Genomic DNA, 22,988 nt, shown 5'->3' on the forward strand with positions numbered 1-22,988 from the left:
CCAAGCGTCACGTCTGGAAGAAATCTGGCACCATCTCTACTGTGAAGTATGGTGGTGGCAGCATCATGCTGTGGGGATATTCTTCAGCGGCAGGGACTGGGAGACTAGTCAGGATCAAGGGAAAGATGAACGGAGCAAAGTACAGAGATGAAAACCTGCTCCAGAGCGCTCAGGACCTCAGTCTGGGGCAAAGGTTCCCCCTCCAACAGGACAACGACCCTAAGCACACAGTCAAGACAACGCAGAAGTGGCTTCGGGACAAGTCTCTGAATGTCCTTGAGGGCCCAGCGTGAGCCCGGACTTGAACCCGATCAAACATCTCTGGAGACTTGAAAATAGCTGTGCAGCGATACTCCCCATCCAATCTGACAGAGCTTGAGAGGATCTGCAGAGAATGGGAGAAACTTACCAAATACAGGTGTGCCAAGCTTGTATCTTCATACCCAAGAAGACACTAGGCTGTAATCGCTGTCAAAGGTGCTTCAACAAAGTACTGAGTAAAGGGTTTGCTAAAATTTCTAAAAGCCTATTTTGCTTTGTCATTATGGGGTATTGTGTGTAGATTGATCTGGGAAAAACAATTTAATCAATTTTAGAATAAGGCTGTAACATAAAATGTGGAAAAAGTCAAGGGGTCTGAATACTTTCCGAATGCATTTGTATGTTTTTCTATGATTTACATTCAATTTCTGCGGTACAGTTTCCATTTTTTTATTTGACCTTAATTTAACTAGGCAAGTCAGTTAAGAACAAATTCTTATTTTCAATGACGGCCTAGGAACAGTGGGTTAACTGCCTTGTTCAGGGGCAGAACGACAGATCTTTACCTTGTCAGCTCTGGGATTCGATCTAACAACCTTTTGGTTACTGGCCCAACGCCCGGCACAAAAGCGCTCACGGGATAACTGACATACACTAACATAACTTTGTCAGGTGAAGACTGCTTCAAAACTAAAACGGAAACAGGAGATGATGCAGCTGTTGAGAACCGCATATCTGTCTTCAATTACTATACTGCAGAGCTGTTGCGGAAAATAAAATATTAAGATGGGATCAAGATAGAATTGGCAGCCAAAAACATCACATACTCTCTGATGTTCCCTGCAAAGCTACACATCACCCATGAGAGCAAGACCCACATCTTTGATTCAGTGCCTAATGCCAAGTCATTCCTGCGCTCCATTCGGATTACACCACCTTCCAGACCTGAGGACAGGGTCTGAAAAAAATATGCCAACTATGTGGCAAACTGTTGGGTCCAGAAGAAGTGAGAGACAGATGGACTCAAGGCCCAAGAAGTAGCCTAAAACTACCACAGAACATTTTCCAGTCCACATTGAGTGCATGGAATATTTCATCCATGCTGGTCTGTTTACGGGCTCATCCCTTTTTTTGCATCTAGGCTACCCCTATTAAACAAAGTGAAATTGTGTAGTGATAAATATTAGGTCAGATATACTATAATATAGGCCAAAATATGTTTCCACAATTGCCCCACTACTGGGTCTTGTGAGGATCCCCTGGTTTAAAGAACACAACACCAAGATCTGCAGTCCAGGAATGCGTAATTCTTCCGTGTTCTAATTCACTGTCCAATCTCCTTTCATTTTAGCAGAGACACTTGTTTTTGTGTTGATTTTCACGTTGTTTCTATTAGAGGTCGACCGATTATGATTTTTCAATGCCGATACCGATACCGATTATTGGAGGACAAAAAAAGACGATACTGATTAATAAATAAATAAATAAATATATATCATACACACACACACATTTTTGTAATAATGACAATTGCAACAATACTGAATGAACAATGAACACTTTTATTTTAACTTAATATAATACATAAATACACACACAGCTCTGAAGTGACAATGATATTGAAGAGTCTGCTTAGGAGACAAATACTCTCAACTGTTTGAATAAAAATAGAGTTTAAGTTACCTGTGATGAATGTTGAAAACAAAAACTTTAATTTCTATATGCAGGAAATCCTATTTTAATAATGGGCATGGTTAGAATTGACAACCAAAGTGCGAGTCATAATTCCCATGACACCTAGCAAAATCTGAAAAGCGGTTCCTTCATTTATTCCATAGGATATTTTTAGATTCACTTAAAATAAGGTCTGTGTTTCGTGTAGGCTTACATCACCGTGCCAATTTTATAACTGTGTAGATATCCATAGGACAAGGTAACTCTGATCAATATTGGCTAAATATAAGCGAAGATAAAAAAAAATTGTAGAGTGGATTTATGAAAATATGTTGACAAACGTTACCTTATCCTAGTGAGATTTACAAGGGTATCAAAACGTCGAGGCGGTTTAAGCCTGCACGAAACACAGACCTTATTTGAAGTAGATCAATACATTCTCTATGGAAGACATGAACGGTAAAATAACGAAGGAACCAATTTCAAATTCAGCCGCAAGTTATTACAGGAATTATAACGCGTCGACTATTTCTCTCTAAACCATATACGTTTGACTAATCCGGAAACTATCACCTCGAAAACAAAACGTTTATTCCGTTCCGTATTTTATCTAACGGGTGGCATCCATGAGTCTAAATATACCTGTTACATTGCACAACCTTCAATGTTGTCATAATTACGTAAAGTTCTGGCAAATTAGTTCGCAAAGAGCCAGGCGGCCCAAACTGTTGCATATACCCTGACTCTGCGTGCAATGAACGCAAGAGAAATGACACAATTTCACCTGGTTAATATTGCCTGCTAACCTGGATTTCTTTTAGCTAAATATGCACGTTTAAAAATATATACTTGTGTATTGATTTTAAGAAAGGCGTTGATGTTTATGGTTAAGTACACATTGGAGCAATGACAGTCATTGATTGATTGTTTTTTTATAAGATAAGTTTAATACTAGCTAGCAACTTACCCTACTGCATTCGCTAACAGGCAGGCTCCTCGTGGAGTGCATTGTAATCAATGCAAGATTAGATCCCCCGAGCTGACAAGGTTAAAAATCTGTCGTTCTGCCCCTAGGCCGTCATTGAAAATAAGAATGTGTTCTTAACTGACTTGCCTAGTTAAATAAAGATTTAAATAAAGGTTTAAAAAAATAAAATAAAAAAATATCGGCAAATCTGCGCCCAAAAATACCGATTTCCGATTGTTATGAAAACTTGAAATCGGCCCCGATTAATCGGTCGACCTCTAGTTTCTATGTGTGTTTATTGCGCTGTGCTTTGTATTGAAACGGAAAACAAAATAGCATTGCTTTCTGCAGTTATGGGTCAAAGGCAGAGGTCAATTCAAATCAAGGTCTGTTGTGATTTACAGGCAGTGGCCAGTTTATTAGGTACACCACCCCGTTCACAGGAATAGTTAGCTCCTACTGACAGTGAGTCACGTGGCCGTGGCTTGCTGTATAAAGGAGGCAGACAGATATTAAGTTACTGTTCGATTGAGCATTAGAAAGGGCAAAATGGGTGACCTAAGAAACTTTGAGCGCGGTATGATTGATCGTCAGTGCCAGGTGCCGTTGTTTAGGTATCTCAGAAAGGGCGGGGACTCCTGAGCTTTTCACACACAACAGTGCCTAGGGTTTACCAAGAATGGTCCAAAACAATTCTAAAACATCCAGTCAACGGCAGTTCTGTGGGCGAAAACAGCTCGTTGATGAGAGGTCGAAGGAGAATGATAAGAATTGTGCAAGCTTACAGGCAGGTCACTAACAGGCAAAGAACTGCACAGTACAACGAGTTGTGTTCTGGCAATCTCGGAACGCACAACACGTCAGTCCTTGTCACGGATGGGCTATTGCAGCAGACGACCACACCGGATTCCACTCCTATCAGCTAAAAACCAGAAGAAGCAGCTCCAGTGGGCACGCGATCACCAACACTGGACAATTGATGAGTAGAAAAACATTGCCTCATCCGACTAATCCTGGTTCCTGTTGCGTTATGCTGATAAAATATAAAAATGAAATATCACATTTACATAAGTATTCAGACCCTTACTCAGTACTTTGTTGAAGAACCTTTGGCAGTGATTACATCCTCGAGTCTTCTTGGGTATGACACTACAAGCTTGGCACACCTGTATTTGGGAGTTTCTCCCATTTTCCCCTGCAGATCCTCTCAAGCTCTGTCAGGTTGGATGGGGAGCGTCACCGCACAGCTCTTTTCAGGTCTCTCCAGAGATGTTCAATCAGGTTCAAGTCCGGGCTCTGGCTGGGCCACTCAAGGACATTCAGAGACTTGTCCCGAAGCCATTCCTGCGTTGTCCTGTTGGAAGGTGAACTTTCACCCCAGTCTGAGGTCCTTAGCGCTCTGGAGCAGGTTTTCATCAAGGATCCCTCTGTACTTTGATCCGTTCATATTTCCCTTGATCCTGACTAGTCTCCCAGTGCCTGCCACTGAAAACATCCCCACAGCATGATGCCACCACCATGCTTCACCGTAGGGATGGTGCCAGGTTTCCTCCAGACGTGACGCTTGGCATTCAGGTCGAAGAGTTGGATCTTGGTTTCATCAGACCAGAGAATCTTGTTTATCATGGTCTGAGTCCTTTAGTTACCTTTTGGCAAACTCCAAGTGGGCTGTCATGTGCCTTTTACAGATGAGTGGCTTCCATCTGGCAACTCTACCATAAAGGCCTGATTGGTAGAGATCCTTGTCCTTCTGGAAGGACCTCCACAGAGGAATTCTGGAGCTCAGTCAGAGTGACCATCAGATTCATGGTCACCTCCCGGCCCAAGGCCGTTCTCCCGATTGCTCAGTTTGGCTAGGCGGACGGCTCTAGGAAGAGTCTTGGTGGTTCCAAAAATCTTCTATTTATGAATGATGGAGGCCACTGTGTTTTTGGGGACCTTCAATGCGGCAGACATTTTTTGGTACCCTTCCCCAGATCTATGCCTTGACACAATCCTGTCTCAGAGCTCTACGGACAATTCTTTCAACCTCATGGCTTGGTTTTTGCTCTGACATGCACTGTCAAACTGTGGGACCTTAAATAGACAGGTGTGTGCCTTTCCAAGTCATGTCCAATCAATTGAATTTACCACAGGTGGACTCCAATGAAGTTATATAAACATCAAGGATGATCAATGGAAACAGGATGCCCCTGAGCTCCATTTTGAGTCTCACAGCAAAGGGAATACTTATGTAAATAAGGTATATATTTTTATTATATAAATCTGCAAACATTTCTTAATTAAGACCAGTTTTTGTTTTGTCATTATGGGTTAGTGTGTGTAGATTAATGAGGGATAAAAATAAAAAATACATTTTAGAATAAGGCTGTAACTTAACAAAATGTTCAAAGTCAAGGGATCTGAATACTTTCTGAACGACTGTATATACATTAGTAGCATATCTATAATGTTTATGGTGAAAATAATGAGTCTCTTAAGCTTGTGCAATTGTTCTGCATTTTCTTCATCAGCAATATGTGGGCATATTAAAGTGGGCTTCTATAACAGATAACAAAACTGAAAAGCACAAACAAAGAAATCATCCAACTTTGTTTATTCTTATAATAACAATATTAATAATTATTTTCTCCAGAGAAAGGCAAGGGAACTCTGACTCAGACATTCCAGTGCAGCACATTGAAACCAACCAGCAACTCTTAATTACATTACAATCCACCAATAATTATCAATTGGCCCTTAATTATTTAAATCAGATAAATTACCCCTGCTGTAAAAAATAAAAAAAAGAAAAGAAAAAAATATATTTGAAGGGGCTTGGGGAGCAGGCAGGTGAAGGCTCGCAATCAGAGTGCAAAGAGTTCAAGTCTGCACTTCCATGGTAGCCTCAAGTAAGACACTGTACTATGATGTAAAAAATGGCAGAAGCTTTCTGAACCACACAGAAACACCTTGTGCAACTGTCATTAGCTGATCAAAATTAGAACATGATGTGAAAACCAATTTACAGCTGTAGTGAATATGCGTTGTACCTCAGATACATCTGTCTAATCATGTTGTACATTGTGTCAAACTGCAGCTCTCTTCATCTGTTCAAAACAGACAGCTGAAAATGGGGGCAAGATGCTCAAGTACAGTAACATGGTGCTTAGACCATAGATTGGGCTTGGTGCAGGATAAGCAAGGGAGAAAGGCCTGAGGGTTACAGCTGGCTGAGTCCAGGGCCATTTTGGGCTCAAAATAAAAAATAAGAAAACCTACAAATCAGTTCATTAATTTTTTAACTCATTTCCTTTCATATTTTCCACCAATAAATGTATTTAGGAAAAAGATGATTGTGAGGTTTAAGAGAAACAAAACTGTCTCAGAAGACAACAGAAAAGTCAGAGGGGCGAGAGAGGGGCCAGAAACCCCAAACTGAAAAAAACATCCCCTCCCAAGAAAATTAACAATTCCCTCAAAACGGTCTACACACACAACCTCCCCTAGCCACTTTGCTCCCTCCCACCCACCCCAAAAGTCTCTCCATGCTCCTTTGCCTTCATCTCAAAAGCTCTCAGTTCAGTCTCAAAGTTCAGCCTCTTTGCCTTTGTGCTCCAGTCTGTCTCCATCCACCATCCGACTCATTGTTATCATCACTACCCCTCTTCCAACAAGCTCACAGTTTGAGCTCATTGGCAACCTTGGAGGCGATGTTCTTGAAGGCGATGGATGTGCCAGAAATGCGCTTAAAGCGAACCCCGTTAAGGGAGAGGCGGGGCAGCTTGCACACCTCCATCTCCCACTCGACAAAGTCGTCACGGGCGGGATTCCCAGACACACACAGCAGCATGTAGCGCTCTCGCAGCTCATACTCGCAACTGTTGGAGTCCAGAACCTTCCGGATCTCCTTCATCATCTCGTTGGGCTCCATGGAGGAGGTGGTTTTCATGCTCCAGGTGAAGCGCAGCGAGCGGGGCTTGTTGTCCTTGGAGGTCAGGCCTGGGGTCGTGGTGCTGGGCACCGTAGAGGTGGAGGACAGGGAGTCCTTGTTCTCGTCTCCTGCAGAGCCCAGGGTGCCCTTCTCCAGCTTCTCAGCAGTGGTCAACATGGGTCTGAGTTGGGAAAGTAGGAAAGGAGAGTAAATATAATAAAAGGCATGGACAGAATGAATGAAAAACAGACAAAACAGCAAGGTTACAGGCTGGTTAACAATGCATTCAATCACAGGGGTAACCAATGACAGCATGAGCATGAAACATTTAAGTTGTGCATTTACATGGACTCTTCAATGAGCAGCAGAATACATGCGTCTCTTTCTGTTATTAAAAGATCAATGCTTACATTGTCAAAACCGAAGGAGCGCTACTGATCACATATAAATCAGCATGCTATTCTTTACACCACCTAAATCAATTCATCTAATCATTATTTGATTGAAATTCTTTTCACTGAATCAACAGATTGATCAAATTGTCACCATCGTAATCCTCACCTGTTGGCCTCATCTCGACCCTCTCCCTCATACGGGCTCCTCAAAGAAAATCGGCAAAAGTTTAGTCTCCCCAAATTCCAATTAGACTTTATTACCAGGTTAGAACAAACACCATCAACTCCCATTGCAACCCCTGCACCTTCAAATTCCAGATTCCATAGTATTTTTCTTAGAAATTATACTGTATGTATCCATAGATTTCATTAATGTGAGCTCCACTACATTTTAGAGGGCTATGAGGAAATAACTAGGCATCTCTACTAATTCTATTTCAAATCCCCTAAAATTATTTACACCCCCCCCCCGAAGTGGAATCACACAATCCATGGATACTGCTGTATTTGTGTTTAGCATACAACTGGAATGAACAGTCAGAGATCACATCTTTGTCTGTTATGTTAATAAGGCCCATCACCACCATCCAATAACCCCTCTCCTCAAACTCCCACAGCAAGGCATCCATAAGAATAAAATAAACAGCATCGGTCAGATGCATATGCAGGCATTCTGCGGACCTATTCTCAGTTTCCCAAGGTGCCCAAAACCTTAAGTCTGTGCCCACCACAATTATACGACGTCAAATACATGCACTCCTTGACGCAAGTTTTAGTAAAAGTCAAAAAATTCAATCTTCATCACTTTCTTGCTGAGAATATTATATTAGTGCCAAGAAAGACGGCTCGAATGACACTTCAGGGAACTCATTCGAAATAGAAACAAAAATAAGCCAAGTTAAGAAAAAGAAACAGCAGGACGTTGCTGAAATATGAGGTTGTTTAGTGCAAACTGCAAGCCAGGACAGTGGCCTGGTATCAGACAAAAGAAATGCAGGAGAAATCCCTCCCAAAATAACAGTGACGTGACATTTTCAAAATCAACAGCAATAATCCCTACTCCTGTCTGAGCATGTAATGTTGAAAGCCTTCCCACAATACAGGCAGCTGACAAAAGCATTAAAGAGTTCAGAAGAATGCGTGTTCTTCTAAACAATCACCATCTGTCTGTATTCTAAGCTTCTTAGCTTTATGCACACTGGGTAGCATGGCATGATCACAGACTGGGCTGCACGGAGGGTTTTCTATTCAATTGGCCAAGGACCCATAGGGCAACACTCAACACTCAACACTAACCGAGACAAAAGGAAACAGGGATGAGAGAAAGCAGAAAGGGAGGAGTATCATTCACTGAGGGATGACGAGAGCAGCAGATGACGGTGAACCAGGCGATGGAGAGCAGGGTGAGTTAGTATAAAAAGGCAAATCGTTACAAAAATAAACCCGTAAAAAAAAAAGAAAAAAAAAAAGGGTCATGACATAAAATAGCCTCACAGTGGAGAGATATAACACAAGGTAATAGTTAAGGAAAAACTCAAGGGTGTGGTTATTTTTGCCTACCTTCTGGGGAATCTGAATGAGAGATTTCTACAAAAAAGGGGAGGGGGGAAGAAAAAGCAAACTGTATGTACACAAACGTGCGCATAAACAAACCACAGCAAATCTGTTATACATGTCAGTCAACTGAAAGAGATGAATATTCCCCCCGGTGTCCCTCAGGAGGTGAGCTGCTTAAGCCAAACAGTTTGTCACTAAATGGCTGTTAATGTAGCTTGACATTACCATAGTCTTCAGGATGTTAAAGGCAGAGCAGTTACATGAACGAACTCGGATTAGGACTAACGTTTGCACTGGATGGGAGACATGCATGCCAATTATGATGTATTTACACTGTGTACAAAACATTAAGAACACCTGCTCTTTCCATGACAGACTGACCAGGTGAATCCAGGTGAAAGCTATGATCCCTTATTGATGTCGCTTGTTAAATCCACTACAAACCAGTGTAGATGAAGGGGAGGAGACAGGTTAAAGAAAGATTTTTAAGCTTTGAGACAATTGAGACATGGATTGTGTATGTGTGCTATTCAGAGGGTGAATAGGCAAGACAAAAGATTGAAGCGCCGTTGAACGGGGTATGGTAGTAGGTGCTAAGCTTCACCGGTTTTTGTCAAGAACTGCAACGCTGCTGGGTTTTTCCATAAATCAACAGTCAAGAATGGTCCACCAACCAAAGGACGTTCAGCCAACTTGACACAGAAGCATTGGAGTCAACATGGGCCAGCATCCATGTGGAATGCTTTCGACACCTTGTAGAGTCCATGCCCTGACGAATTGAGGCTGTTCTGAGGACAAAATTGGGGGGGGGGGGGGGGGGGGTGCAACTCAATATTAGCAAGGTGTTCTTAATGTTTTGTACACTGTGTATAACACCTTACATTCTGAGTGTTGTACAATTTATCAATAAAACAATTAAACTATAGCAAGATACTCAGATTTGTATTTGAAGGTATTTCTACACAGAGTAACTTCCCTAGCTGCTCCAACTACATATGTGTGGCAACTGACCATAGCAACAGAAATATGCACAGCTCCAAACCAACTCAAACTAAAAAATAAAAAAAAGAGGGGAGTACTTGTAGTCAAGCACATTGTGAGCACAAGAACATTATGTCCAGACAAAAAAAATAATCACAGGGACACAGTGAAGAGAAGAACGAACATTCCAAAAACCACAATGCACAAACATGAATACCTCACTGTAATTCTCACACTCTCATTCCCTTAAGGCAAGATGTTCAACACCAGGATGTGATCAGCAAAACAGAAAATCACATCACAGGTCCCCGTTCCCCCATTCTCTCACCTGCGCACAAATTTAGAGGTGAACTTGCTGAAGATACCAGTGCCCCCAGCTCTTCGGGCCTGGCTGTTCCCATAGGAGAGGGAGGGGGATGCTGGGGGACCATTGTAGGTGGAGGCATGCTGGTCCCGCGTCGCCCTCTGCTGCCCGGCACTGAAAGTGCTTCTGGTGGCCACATTTCTGGGGAAATTGGATCGCTCAGTCGCCGTGGAACTGCTGACGTTGTGGGCAGAGGGAGACGCCACTGGTACTCTCAGAGGGGCAGTGCTGTTTTTATAGTTTTGTGAGTAGAATGAGTAGGCAGAGGAGACATTTATAGATTTCATTATCACCATTTTCCCCATTGCTGAAGCTATTTCCCACAAAGAATGTATGATAAAAACATAACTGAGCTTGAGATAGTGAAACAAAAGTTCAGTAAATGCTTTCTATACATAATTTCTATACAAATGCCACAGTTGTAAGACTGATTAAGCCTTTGGCAAAAGGAATGTGTGCAACAATGTAGCTGCTTCTATTAGGCTACAACATGCCATCCACACCGCAAAATCCCCCATGATTGACTTTAATCTTGAAAGATGAAGCCTAGTAAAATGACATATTGCCCAGAAAACGATTACAGCCTCGTGACCCGGCATGGGCAGCAGGTATAAACTACAGACTTGGAATTTGAGGCCAGTGAAGCTTTGTTGAGTGTTAAAATCAGAGGCACTCTGCATTATCACATAATCAGCGTGACACAGTAGGATCAGCTAACAGGGTAACAACAAATGCAGCATCACTACAAAGAAGGAAAGGTTGGGGAAGGGGCATGGAGCTGTGATACTGTTGATTATGTCATGGACCACTCATTGTCATTGAGGTTATAGCGAAACCACGTAGTGATAAAGTGGATTACGTGTTAACCAATTGATAAGTGAATGACATCCTACCATTATAGCTCATTCACTAGGATTTTTTTTACAATGTGCATGGCCCATGAGATGTCAGATTTTGTATGGACAGGGAGTTACAGGAGGTATTAAAAAAAGATTACATGACATGCACACCAGCCAGGAGCTGAGAGAGTTCCGGCTCAGGCAAAAACAGGGCGGCACCGGCCGGGCCACGTTCAAAGTGTGATGGTGTTTGATGTGTAACTGAGGGTTTGCAGGTACACATGAACCACGGGTTGGCAGGTTCTGGATTTTATGTGCAATATTTGTGGTAGGACTGGTCAGATAAGGACAGAAGTGTTGGGGAGAAAAATATTTCCCAAAGAAGTGGGGTGCTTGTAGGGTGAGTTTCAGGGGGTGGGGAAAGTGGCAGACATTGAAAGCACCCTACTTTTTCTGTTGCCCTTCCAGTAATATTGCTACCCTTTTAACCCCTACATCTGTGATCTTTCTCTACCTATTTTGAATACCCAATGCTGAGAACTGCCACCAGGGACCATCTAACTCAAACCCTTTCATATCCACTCTATTCTCCCTTCTGACGAGTGGCTGTCCTTGTGTTCCCCGCTCTGGTGACACTTGCCTGGGCCGGTGTGCGTGGATGTCTGAGGGGGTGGGATGGGCAGAGGTGGACAGGGACTTGTGGTGTCGGGGGCGGGAGGAGGAAGAGAGAACTGCGGCTGCCGAGGCTGTGGAGGCGCGGGACCCTGGGGTGGTTAGGCTGGGGGAGAGAAATTAATAAACCCAGTGCCGACCGTCCCCCCGTGAGGGGTGGAAGAGGGCCATGGGGTAATCAAGGTTAGAAGTGGGGAGGAAGCGGGGGCACACGGAGGGAGGAAAACAACACAGACAATAAGATAAGGCAGATTTGTATTGGATGACTATACAGAACAGCTTCCATCAAGGGAGCTCAATGGAAGACTGCATTACTTCTGGGAAGCATTGCACCCCAAAGAGATGGAGAGAGAAACTGTCAGAACAGAACACAAGTTTGAGGAAAGAAAAAAAGTTGCTTAAAAAAATGCGTAAAGGAATGAAATGCATAAAAAAAAAAAATGGGGACAATGTGAATGTTACAAACCCTATTAAATTAAAAAGGCATATTTGACATAACATTGTGTGAAAGGGCCATTCTGTCAGTGAGGAGAATGTGTGCTACTGTGTTCAACCAATAGTTTAGTTTAGTAGCGATGGTGCTGACCACACCGTGTCAGTTTGCCCTCTCATCATCTCTTTCAAGCAAACATGTCTTAGTCACATGCTGTTGGCAACGCTGCTCCCCCTCCCACACAGAACATGTTCTTTTTTTAAATTTTTATTTTACCCCCTTTTCTCCCCAATTTTCGTGGTATCCAATCGCTAGTAATTACTATCTTGTCTCATCGCTACAACTCCCGTACGGGCTCGGGAGAGACGAAGGTCGAAAGCCATGCGTCCTCCGAAGCACAACCCAACCAAGCCGCACTGCTTCTTAACACAGCGCGCCTCCAACCCGGAAGCCAGCCGCACCAATGTGTCGGAGGAAACACCGTGCACCTGGCCCCCCTTGGTTAACGCGCACTGCGCCCGGCCCGCCACAGGAGTCGCTGGAGCGCGATGAGACAAGGAAATCCCTACCGGCCAAACCCTCCCTAACTCGGACGACGCTAGGCCAATTGTGCGTCGCCCCACGGACCTCCCGGTCGCGGCCGGCTGCGACAGAGCCTGGGCGCGAACCCAGAGACTCTGGTGGCGCAGCTAGCGCTGCGATGCAGTGCCCTAGACCACTGCGCCACCCGGGAGGCCAGAACATGTTCTTTAAACACGTTCCCTCTGCATTCTTCCCTTTTTGTGCCTGGAAGTAACCTGCATATAAAAGCAGCCAGCATCATAAATCCCAGATGAAAGAGTGAGATCTGACTATCAGGGTCAAGAAATTATTATGGTTTCAGTTGATTGCGGATGCAGTGTTTTACTTTGCGAGTAAGCTGGCCTTGAGTATATTTTGAGTCTTTCATACATTTTAGCAGGTGTCACCAATCCATTATCAAAGATTTCAAAACTGCTCCTGTGTGACTGTATGTGTGAATGTGTATGTACACTGGGAATCCACCTGCCAACTGCTCTGTGTTAAATCCACTGGCAGCTGGCCACTGCTTGTAAACACTGCCACCTAGACATGTGACTAGCCCCAAAAACAGAGCTCCGCTGCCATGTGAGAGAGTGTGTGAGTGCGGGTGCTTGTGTCTACCTGTCCATTCCGTTCTGGACCCCAAGTGTGGCTCTCTCAGGGACTGGCGAGTTTCGACTGCGACTCGTACCAGTGGACAGGATGCTGTTCTGTAGGACCGATAGAGGAAATGATGTAGAGTACAGTAGTGTACATGCCATCAACCCTGGAGTGGCAGGCATGCAGAACAATAAGTCCACTCACAGTGGAGGGGGTTGGGGTGCTCCTCTTACGATCTGCTGTAGCTAAAGGACTGGGAGGGACTTTAGTGGAGCTGCCAGTGCCAGAACCTTTCCTCCCATAATCCTCTGCTGTGTGCTTGTTGTCACCCTGGGAACGCTTAGAAGCTGAAGAACCTGGGAAAAAGAACAAGAGACAACAGAAGAATGGAAAGAGTGGGACAGAGATGCAAAGACTGAGATCATTACAAAAAGAGCATTTGTCCAAAATAGCAGTACATTTACAGTATCCTCATCAATCCAAACAGCTTCCTACCTGCATCTGTTGCTCTCCGGGGCTTCTGATTGGATGAGGTACTGCGCTGTACCTTGTGAGAAGGGGATTGGGCATTGCTGTTTGTGAGGTCACTTCCTGGGCGGGGTTTCATTGATAGGCTGATGCATTCGTCCATCTGAGGGGGAAGAGGAATGGTCATAAATATTACCTTGGCAGGAGTTGGACACATTTTGCTCCTACAGATGTTGTTAAGTTCATGTTTTAAGTATCCCTATATTTCTGTTATTACGGGGCTATCACTCAGTCAAGAGTGCGCATGCGCTGGAAGGCTGTTCGTTGTTGGACCTAGCCTGGAGTGTAATGGCTACCTTGTAGTGTGTTCATATAGTTGAGTAAACTTTGTTAAACTGGAACCTTGTCGTTGTGTCATTTCGAGTTAACATTGGTAGCAGAGGATGGTTTCTAACTACAACGTGCCACCTCGCTTCGACGAGAAGAGGTCGTACGAAAGTTGGAAAAATGAACTGGGAATCTGGACACGCGTTACTAATCTGGACGCGAAAAAGCAAGCACTTGCGGTGGTATTATCGCTCGAGGGAAGAGCGAGAGATACAGCACTGGAGATATCCGTTGAGGATTTGAACAAGGATGACGGTATGGGAACTTTGATCACAGCACTGGATTCTGTATTTCTTAAAGAAGAGAAAGACCGTGCCTACGAGGCATATTCAAACTTTGACAGTGTTACGAGAGATATTTCGGTTGCAATGGCGGACTACATCATTGATTTCGAACAGAGGTACAATAGAATGCGCAAGTACGACATGGTTCTCCCAGATGCAGTGTTAGGGTTCAAGTTGCTAGACACTGCTTGTCTAGATGGTAGGGAGAAACAGTTGGCGTTGACTGCTTGTACTGTGCTGACTTTTGCATCTATGAAGTCGGCACTAAAAAGAATATTTGGTGAAAAGACGTCTGTCGCGCCAATAACAGATGGAATGCAAGTGAGTGACGCAGCATATTACACCGAGCAGCACAGAAAAGGCGCCAAAAAGTCACGTTCTCAAGATAACCAGAAGAGGGCGCCATTTCCCGGCACAAATCCACTGGACACATATGGAAGGAGATCGAAATGTGCTATTTGTCAAAGCACTTACCATTGGGTTAAAGACTGTCCTCATAAAAATGAACAAGTTAAACTAACAGAGGAAAATGTAAACACAGAGATAGAGCAGTGTAACATTACACTGTTTTCAAATGAATCTGCTTCTGATACTGAGATTTTTATAGTTGAATCCTTAGGATCTGCTGTGATTGATACTGCATGTACACGGACAGTGTGTGGTGCAAAATGGCTTGATAGCTATGTCAGTGAACTAAATATGAAGGAAGTACAAAATATGATTGACACACCAAGCAACAGAGCTTTCAAATTTGGAGACGGGAGAATTGTCCATTCTACCAAGAGAGTTAAGATACCAGCAAAAATTGGTCAGACTAAGTGTCACATTGAAACAGAGGTGGTCCCTACAGATATCCCCTTACTATTAAGCAAAGCTTCCCTCAAGAAGGCAGAGGCTGTACTAGACATAAAAAATGACAAGGCAGTGATGTTTAAACAACCAGTGACTCTTGAACTTACTACCTCAGGCCACTATTGTGTAAACATTTTAGACAAAGACATCACACAGTGTCCATGCAAAAATGAGATTCTGACTGACACAGAGCACATGAAGATTCTGACAGTCACAGAGAACATGAGCACTAAAGAAAAACACAAAGTATTGTTAAAGCTTTACAAACAGTTTGGACATGATACAGTTAACAGACTTCAAAAGTTACTCAGCAGTTCAGGGAATAATGATGATGAGAAGTACGAGTCTGGAGACAAAGTGTACTACAAACGAGTTGACTGTCAAGAGTGGAAAGGACCGGGAGTAGTCATTGGTCAAGATGGTGTGGTGATATTTGTGAGGCACGGAGGCATGATTGTCAGGGTGCATCACTCAAGATTGCGGAAAGTAAATGATCAACAAGATAGAGGGGCTGTTGCTGAGAATCAGTCTCCTAATGAAAATGACAAAAAGGACACAGTAACAGACACAAACCTACCAGATGTCGCATCCAATGATATGGACACCGAAACTGACATAGGAAATGGAGCAGAGACCTTCAACCATGCCACAGGTAATACTGTTGAGCGTTCAAATGAGGAAAACATTCAACAGCCACATGTGTTAAGAGAACATGGTTGTTCCAATCTGAAAACTGGACAACCTGTTAAATACACGGACAGAGAAAGTGGTATTCCACATACAGCAACCGTCATTGGACGAGCAGGAAAAGCAAAACACAAGAACTGGTACAACTTGCAGTACTCTGAACCAGCTACACTTTCTGGTACAACAGGGTCAGCTGACCTGTCACTTGTAGATAATATCAGAATTGAACCAATGGAAAATCGAGAAAAACAGAATGACATTCAAAATGATGATGTACTTGAAACAAAGGACGTGTCATTTGACTCAGCTAAGCTAGATGAGCTCAGTAATTGGAGGAAAAATGGAGTGTTTGAGGAAGTCAAAGACATTGGCCAAAAGTGCGTCTCAACAAGGTGGGTGTGTACCCTTAAAGAATCCTTAACTGGAATAGTGCCCAAAGCACGTCTAGTGGCTAGAGTTTTTGAGGAGCTGGCTGCTAAAGAACTCCCAAAAGACTCACCGACATGGGCCTCAGAGTCACTCAGATTGCTGATGTCAGTGATCTGCCAGAAAAAATGGAAACTTAATTCCATAGACATCAAATCTGGATTTTTGCAGGGAACAGAGCTGTCAAGGGACATTCACATCCGACCTCCGCCCGAAGCTAAAAGTGAAGGAACACTGTGGAAACTAAAAAAGTGTGTGTATGGACTGGCAGATGGATCACTCTACTGGTACAACAAAGTCAAGGCAACAATGCTGAATACAGGTGGAAAAATGTCACAAGTGGATCCTGCAGTCTTCTATTGGCTTGATCAAGACTGCAATGTGACTGGAGTACTTGCCTGTCATGTTGATGACTTTATCTGGGGTGGCTCACAGACCTTTGCTTCAACTGTGATTCCACACCTCAAAGCTGTTTTCTAGGTTGGCCGTGAGGAGCATGATCATTTTTGTTATGTTGGCATAGAGTTTATTACAGTTGATGGAAAAATACTGATGCAACAGGAGAGCTATATCAAGAATCTTCAACCTATCCACATGGATTCTTCAAGAGCCGTACAAAGGAATTCCCCTCTGTGGAATTGAAGCTGGTCAATTGAGGTCAAAGATGGGACAAATTTTATGGGCTGCGAGACAGAGTAGACCTGGTTTGATGGTTGCAACTTGGCATCTAACACAAAACACGCCACTGTACAAACCATTCATGAGGCAAACAAAGTTGTTCGTAAACTGGAATCACAACAAGTGACGTTAAAGTTTCAGCATGTTGGAAAAGATGACTCTTTGAAACTAGTTGTCTTCAGTGATGCTTCGCTAGGTTATCACTGGTGGGACAAAACGGCACTTCCTACCTGTAGTTTGTGTCACTGACAACTACTCATTAGTTGATGCTGTGAAGTCAACCAAGTCTGTCACAGAGAAAAGACTTTGAGATTAGCAGCATCAAGGAACTTATTCAAGCACAGAGAATCCAGCGGATTCTGTGGTCGACCACAAAGGAACAGCTTGCTGACTGTCTGACTAAAAAGGGAGCATCCGGTCTTGTGCTCCTACAGGCTCTCGCTCCTACAGGCTCTCAGTAATGGAAAGTGGCAGCCTGTAACACAACCCATTTGTAATGGGGATCTTGAATAATACTTGGACCTTTAATTATGTTGTTGATGTTTTATTTGTCTTTAAAGAAAAGGGGGAGATTGTTAAGTTCATGTTTTAAGTATCCCTATATTTCTGTTATTACGGGGCTATCACTCAGTCAAGAGTGCGCATGCGCTGGAAGGCTGTTCGTTGTTGGACCTAGCCTGGAGTGTAATGGCTACCTTGTAGTGTGTTCATATAGTTGAGTAAACTTTGTTAAACTGGAACCTTGTCGTTGTGTCATTTCGAGTTAACAGATGTGAGTGTATTCACTTCGTACCTCAGAGTTCCTGTAATCCAGTAATAGATATGTGGCCATGACTTCATTGTATTTTTGGTTGACGAGCGAGTCCTGGATCTCCTCCGCAGAGTAGCCCATCTGCAACATGATATCTGGACAGAATGGAGAGAAAAGGTCAACCGTACAACCACATCAAGGACAGAAGTACTACGCACACATGCAGCATACTGCAGAGAGAAACATATCACTAACACAGGCACATGATTCTACAGACAAAGTTAGAACATAAAGGCATATCATTTGAGTCTAACAAAAAAGTCTATGATTTAGTTTTACTAAACACGTAGGCACATGTCAACACAGCAAAGGGCATGTTACACAACACAGAGGTAGGCATACTAAGACTAACAGGGCACGTAAAATAAGACTACCTTCAGATAGAGGGGCCCTCCCCCAATTAATATGACCTCTAACCCCTTCCCCAGTAACCCCTCTGCTGCCACCAGCTCATCCACCAGACGCCTGCCCCACCTCTCTTCCACCCCCCCGCTCGGTCGGGGTGCTGACCTGTCCTCTTGGGGTCCTTGTAGTCTGGCTGGGGCTCGATGAAGGGCTTCAGTTCCTCCTCCTCATGGCCTACGTTCATCCAGCGGTCTTTCATGATCTGCTGCTGGACACAAGCAGAGAGAGAGAGGACGGAGTCTTGGGGTTAATGGGGAAAGGGAGATGGATAGAAAAACAGTACCAACAGTTAGTTGTCTCTACACAATTCTGGTTTGTATCCAGCGGAGGCAGTGGCTAGGTGAGGTACTATTAACCTCCAGGCTGCCCCTCTTGGTTGGGTTGAGAATGAGGAACTTCTTGAGCAGGTTCTCGCAGTCTGTGGACATGTAGAAGGGAATCCTATACTTCCCCCGCAGAACCCGTTCGCGCAGCTCCTAAAGGGAAGACGAGCGCAACATACAAGGATTAAAGTGAGGTGTTGGGTAGGTATTCAACAACATCATGTGTTTACCATGCATCCCTTCCACCTCCACTGTTCCCTGCCCACCTTTAGGTTCTGTCCGTCGAAAGGCAGAGATCCGCTGACCAGTGTGTAGAGGATGACCCCCAGGCTCCAGACGTCCACCTCGGGGCCGTCATATTTCTTCCCCTGGAACAGCTCTGGGGCGGCGTAGGGAGGCGAGCCACAGAACGTGTCCAGCTTGTTCCCCATGGTGAACTCATTGCTGAAACCAAAGTCTGCGATCTTGATGTTCATGTCAGCATCTAGGAGTAGGTTCTCTGCCTGGAGAGAAATCATTTGCCATTGATACCAGTTCTTTCAACAAAAATATTTAAAGAACACCAACATGAACATGGAAAAAAAAGTGTACTCAAAAGGCACTTCAGCCCAGCTTAAAAGAAAAAAGGGTGGATCCCAAAAACATTCCTTACCCCAGGATACTTCTACTGGTGACTATCCGTGAAAAAAAAGAAGAAAAAAAAGGAGCACTGTTGCTGGGTAAATCTGATGGATTTATTGACGGGAAAAACAATAGGCTTACGTAAAAATCAGATATACGCAGCAACAGAGTGCTCCTTCTTGTTTATTCTCTGGGGTAGTAACCAGTTGAAGTATCCTGAGGTAAGGAATGTTTTTATGCATTTCATAATGTAATAATCTTGATTTGTCACAAATGGAGCCATCTCTTTCTCTACATTACACATCAAAACACTTCCCCATTTCTTGTCCATCCTCACCTTCAGGTCTCTGTGTACGATGCACTTCTGGTGGCAGTACTGTACCGCTGACACTATCTGTAGCAAGATAAGGAGAAACAGCTAGGATGACCATTCCCTTTTAAACAGTATTGTCAATAACAGGAAATGAAACCAGCAGACAAACAGTGTCTCACCTGTCTAAATTTGGCTCTGGCCTCTTTCTCTTTCATTCTCCCATGAGCAACAAGGTAATCAAACACCTCACCTGAGGAGAGGGGTTGAGGGGGAGACAAAGTAGGGGAGTGTTGAAGAAAGCAGTGGAAACACAAAAGAGGAAAAAAGGTTGAGTGAGTAAAAAGAGTATGTGAATAAAGCGAGACAGAACTGATGTTATTAAATACTGAAAACAGAACGTCAGGTTGAACTGAGTGGGTCTTTACTCACCTCCACTGGCATACTCCATGATCAAGTACAGCGTCTTCTCTGTCTCAATAACTTCAAATAACTTAACTACAGAGAAAAGACGAGAAATTTTGTTCAATTCAATCAAGACAACACCTTCAATCACAACTTAGCGGTCAATTTTCAAAATGTGAACTATGACCTCTACATAGGAAGCTTCCACCAATAAGCAGGCAGGCGAAACATGTTTCTGTTATTTGGTTGGGGATGATAGTCTTAAGGAGGGCAGCACAAAGCTCACCGATATTTGGGTGATTGAGCAGCTTCATGATCCTCACTTCACGAAACAGCTATGGGCAGGAGAACAGAGACATTAACAGAAGATCAATCAGTTTATATGTGACAAAGTCAGAGTTTATCCGATATGATTTTAACTCTATACTCCAAGACTATGTGAAAATCACTGTGTGCACGTCTCCATGCATACATTTCTGAAGAGAGTACTGGCACCCCACCCAAACCATCACGACAGGAAGTACTTGGGTCTAATTTCCTGTAATTACCTCCATATCCTGCCCTAAGCCCTACAGAGGGAACTACCCTCTTCAGGAGAAGATTGGGGTTAGGGACTGGAAGATGCGTCAAGAGGATGGATGTGAATAAGCAATGCTCTGTCACAATCTCTTGATTTTAGCTGTATTCTTTCTATTTCAGAAATAAACAGTCCCTATCCGAACACACAAATCAAAACAACCGTATGGCATTAACCCAGCATCTCATTGTCCTCACCTTTTGGAGACTGGAAGAGTTGAGCTGCGTTTTGTCTATGATTTTCACAGCCACCTTTTATAGGAGGGGAGGGGGAAAGTTAGACATGAGTAGCTCCAGACTTGAACTATACCACCCACTAGTGGAAAGAGCTGGATGAGGACTCTTTCCCCTCAAACAACTCTATTGCTCTCGGTATTGTTTCTCCATGTGATGCCCCACTCCAAGCACTCATGGCACATCAACAGGGATGTAAACATTTCTGTGATCTTTTATTTCAGCTTATGAAACATGGGATCAACGCTTTACATGTTGCGTTTATATTTTTGTTCAGTGTAGTTGGGTGACAATCAATGTCATTTGCTGGGTCATTGTTACCAAATGTGCTGTAGAAAATTGTGTTTTACCGTCATAGTTGTGTCGGCTACCGGAGTGGACAACTCGCATTTTGCCGATTGCACATCTAACTGCTGATCGGGGCTTTGAGATTGCCCGTTTCACGATAATAGTTTTCTAGTTTTGCTTTAAACAGTCAGTGGTCATTTTTACATGAACATGGTAAAGTTGTAATTTCATTACAAGGACTGAAATAATTTGTGTGAGCACCAGCCCATGATTTGATCTCATATACAAAAATGTGGGGTCACGCAATAGAACAAAATGAGTAATCATCTTAGGTCATTCACAGTGCTTTATTAAAAAGTATAATAGACTACTAAGATGGTATTCAAGAAATAAGTTGTTTCATCTCAATTCACGTCTTCCATTTAGAATTTTGGGTTGACTATAAGGCAATTGTTATATTTTACTGTTAAAATAGGGCTCCAGAATTCTTGCTCAATAGAGATGAATTTGCCTGTCTTTATGTGCACTAATATCATAGGCCAATTTATTTGGGGCTACTTTACACCTGAGTAACTTGAAACTCCAAAGATATTAGCTAGATCGTCAACTCTAAATATAATACACACTGCTAGTAGCCATGTATTAATCTAAAAGTAAATGTAATGTCCTAAAACTTCGCAGTTGTAGCCTACTATCCAATGACGCCTATGCAATCACAATTGCCGATGCACATTTTGTGCACTCTGTATCTCAAAGCCATATCAAACATCTTGCTGAATATTCAGTTGAGAAATAAAAATCCTACCTACATAAAGCAGAGAACCTCCTCTCTTCAATGGCAACAACAGTATTACACATGATTGCTGTGTTTTCCCCGTGATTGGGCTTTGAAATGCTATAAATCAGAACACTTTTTCGATACAACCAATTAAAAATGTAACTCGCACAGCCAAGTCAAAGGGTTGCAAAATGGGACTAAATGGACGCAGTCTGGAGCCCTGTAAAATTACAAGTTAATTAGTGGGTGACGGGGATATCAGAATAAAGTAGGGGGACAAAACAAATTCTCCCCTCCCCCCAATTGGATAGTGTTAGATGCTCAGTCTGCCCTATTGCTCAGCTCAGGAGTCTACACACCCACCAGGGGTCGCGTTAAATGCAGAATTCTGTGTTTTCACAAAGAGAAAAAGATTAAACTCATAAGAAATATCTTTCTGCATTTTGTAAACACAGATATAAAATGCTTCTTATTGTAATTTATGTTCGGCATCAGACTAATTTTGTGCTTCAGTTGCACTTCTCCACTCAGATGAGAATGCCCATTCGCTCTGACCGACGTGTAGCTACTTTTCTCGGTGTAGCCTACCTTTCTCTGGTAAAATGCAAGATTAACTTCAAGCAAAACTTAAGAAATAATGTAGCCAGCCTCATTTCATATGATAAACATAAATAAGTTTTTGCATAAAATACCTTGCTTTTTAACTGAAATTAAAGCTAATTTACTTGTGTGGCTGCTAGCAAAATATAGTGCCTTCAGAAAGTATTCACACCCCTTGACATTTTTTTGTAATATAGCCTGAATTTTAAAATGGATTAAATTGAGATGTGTGTCACTGGACTACACACAATACCATAATGTTAAAGTGGAATTATGTTATTAGAATGTTTCACTAATTAATAAAAAATGAAAAGCTGAAATGTCTTGTCAATAAGTATTCAACTCTTGTTATGGCAAGCCTAAATAAGTTCATGAGTAAAAATATGCTTTACAAGTCACATAAGTCAAAGACTGTGTGCAATAATGGTATTTAACATGATTTTTTAATGACTACCTCATCTCTGTACCCCACACATACAGATAATTGTAAGGTCCCTCAGTCAAGCAGTGAATTTCAAACACAGATTCAACCAAAGACCAGGGAAGTTTTTGTATGCCAGGGCAAAGCAGGGCACCTATTGGTTGATGTCAAAAAATAAAATAAAAAGCAGAAATTGAATATCCCTTTGATCATGGTG

At 43.0% G+C, this 22,988-nt stretch overlaps 1 protein-coding gene across 7 annotated transcripts in view; it reads right to left on the bottom strand.

The window, feature by feature from the left end:
• Positions 1-5,481: 5,481 nt before the first annotated feature.
• The window catches only part of LOC120057237 (serine/threonine-protein kinase MARK2-like), a 29,654-nt gene continuing 12,147 nt past the window's right edge, over positions 5,482-22,988 (bottom strand). The window contains exons 3-18 of one of the 7 annotated variants that reach the window (XM_039005773.1): positions 20,649-20,702; positions 20,161-20,209; positions 19,902-19,967; positions 19,652-19,722; positions 19,497-19,553; positions 18,805-19,041; positions 18,572-18,691; positions 18,285-18,423; positions 17,793-17,905; positions 13,713-13,848; positions 13,422-13,573; positions 13,239-13,327; positions 11,592-11,729; positions 10,077-10,340; positions 7,377-7,415; positions 5,482-6,996 (exon numbers count right to left, since the gene is read on the bottom strand). In XM_039005773.1, the coding sequence (XP_038861701.1) occupies positions 6,561-6,996; positions 7,377-7,415; positions 10,077-10,340; positions 11,592-11,729; positions 13,239-13,327; positions 13,422-13,573; positions 13,713-13,848; positions 17,793-17,905; positions 18,285-18,423; positions 18,572-18,691; positions 18,805-19,041; positions 19,497-19,553; positions 19,652-19,722; positions 19,902-19,967; positions 20,161-20,209; positions 20,649-20,702 (2,160 nt within the window). In that variant the 3' untranslated portion in view covers positions 5,482-6,560. The remainder of the gene's footprint in view (positions 6,997-7,376; positions 7,416-10,076; positions 10,341-11,591; positions 11,730-13,238; positions 13,328-13,421; positions 13,574-13,712; positions 13,849-17,792; positions 17,906-18,284; positions 18,424-18,571; positions 18,692-18,804; positions 19,042-19,496; positions 19,554-19,651; positions 19,723-19,901; positions 19,968-20,160; positions 20,210-20,648; positions 20,703-22,988) is intronic. The other 6 variants (XM_039005774.1, XM_039005775.1, XM_039005777.1 and 3 more) reach the window with 6 other exon arrangements.

The sequence above is a fragment of the Salvelinus namaycush genome, chromosome 12 (genome assembly GCF_016432855.1).
Source record: "Salvelinus namaycush isolate Seneca chromosome 12, SaNama_1.0, whole genome shotgun sequence".
Taxonomy (NCBI): domain Eukaryota; kingdom Metazoa; phylum Chordata; class Actinopteri; order Salmoniformes; family Salmonidae; genus Salvelinus; species Salvelinus namaycush.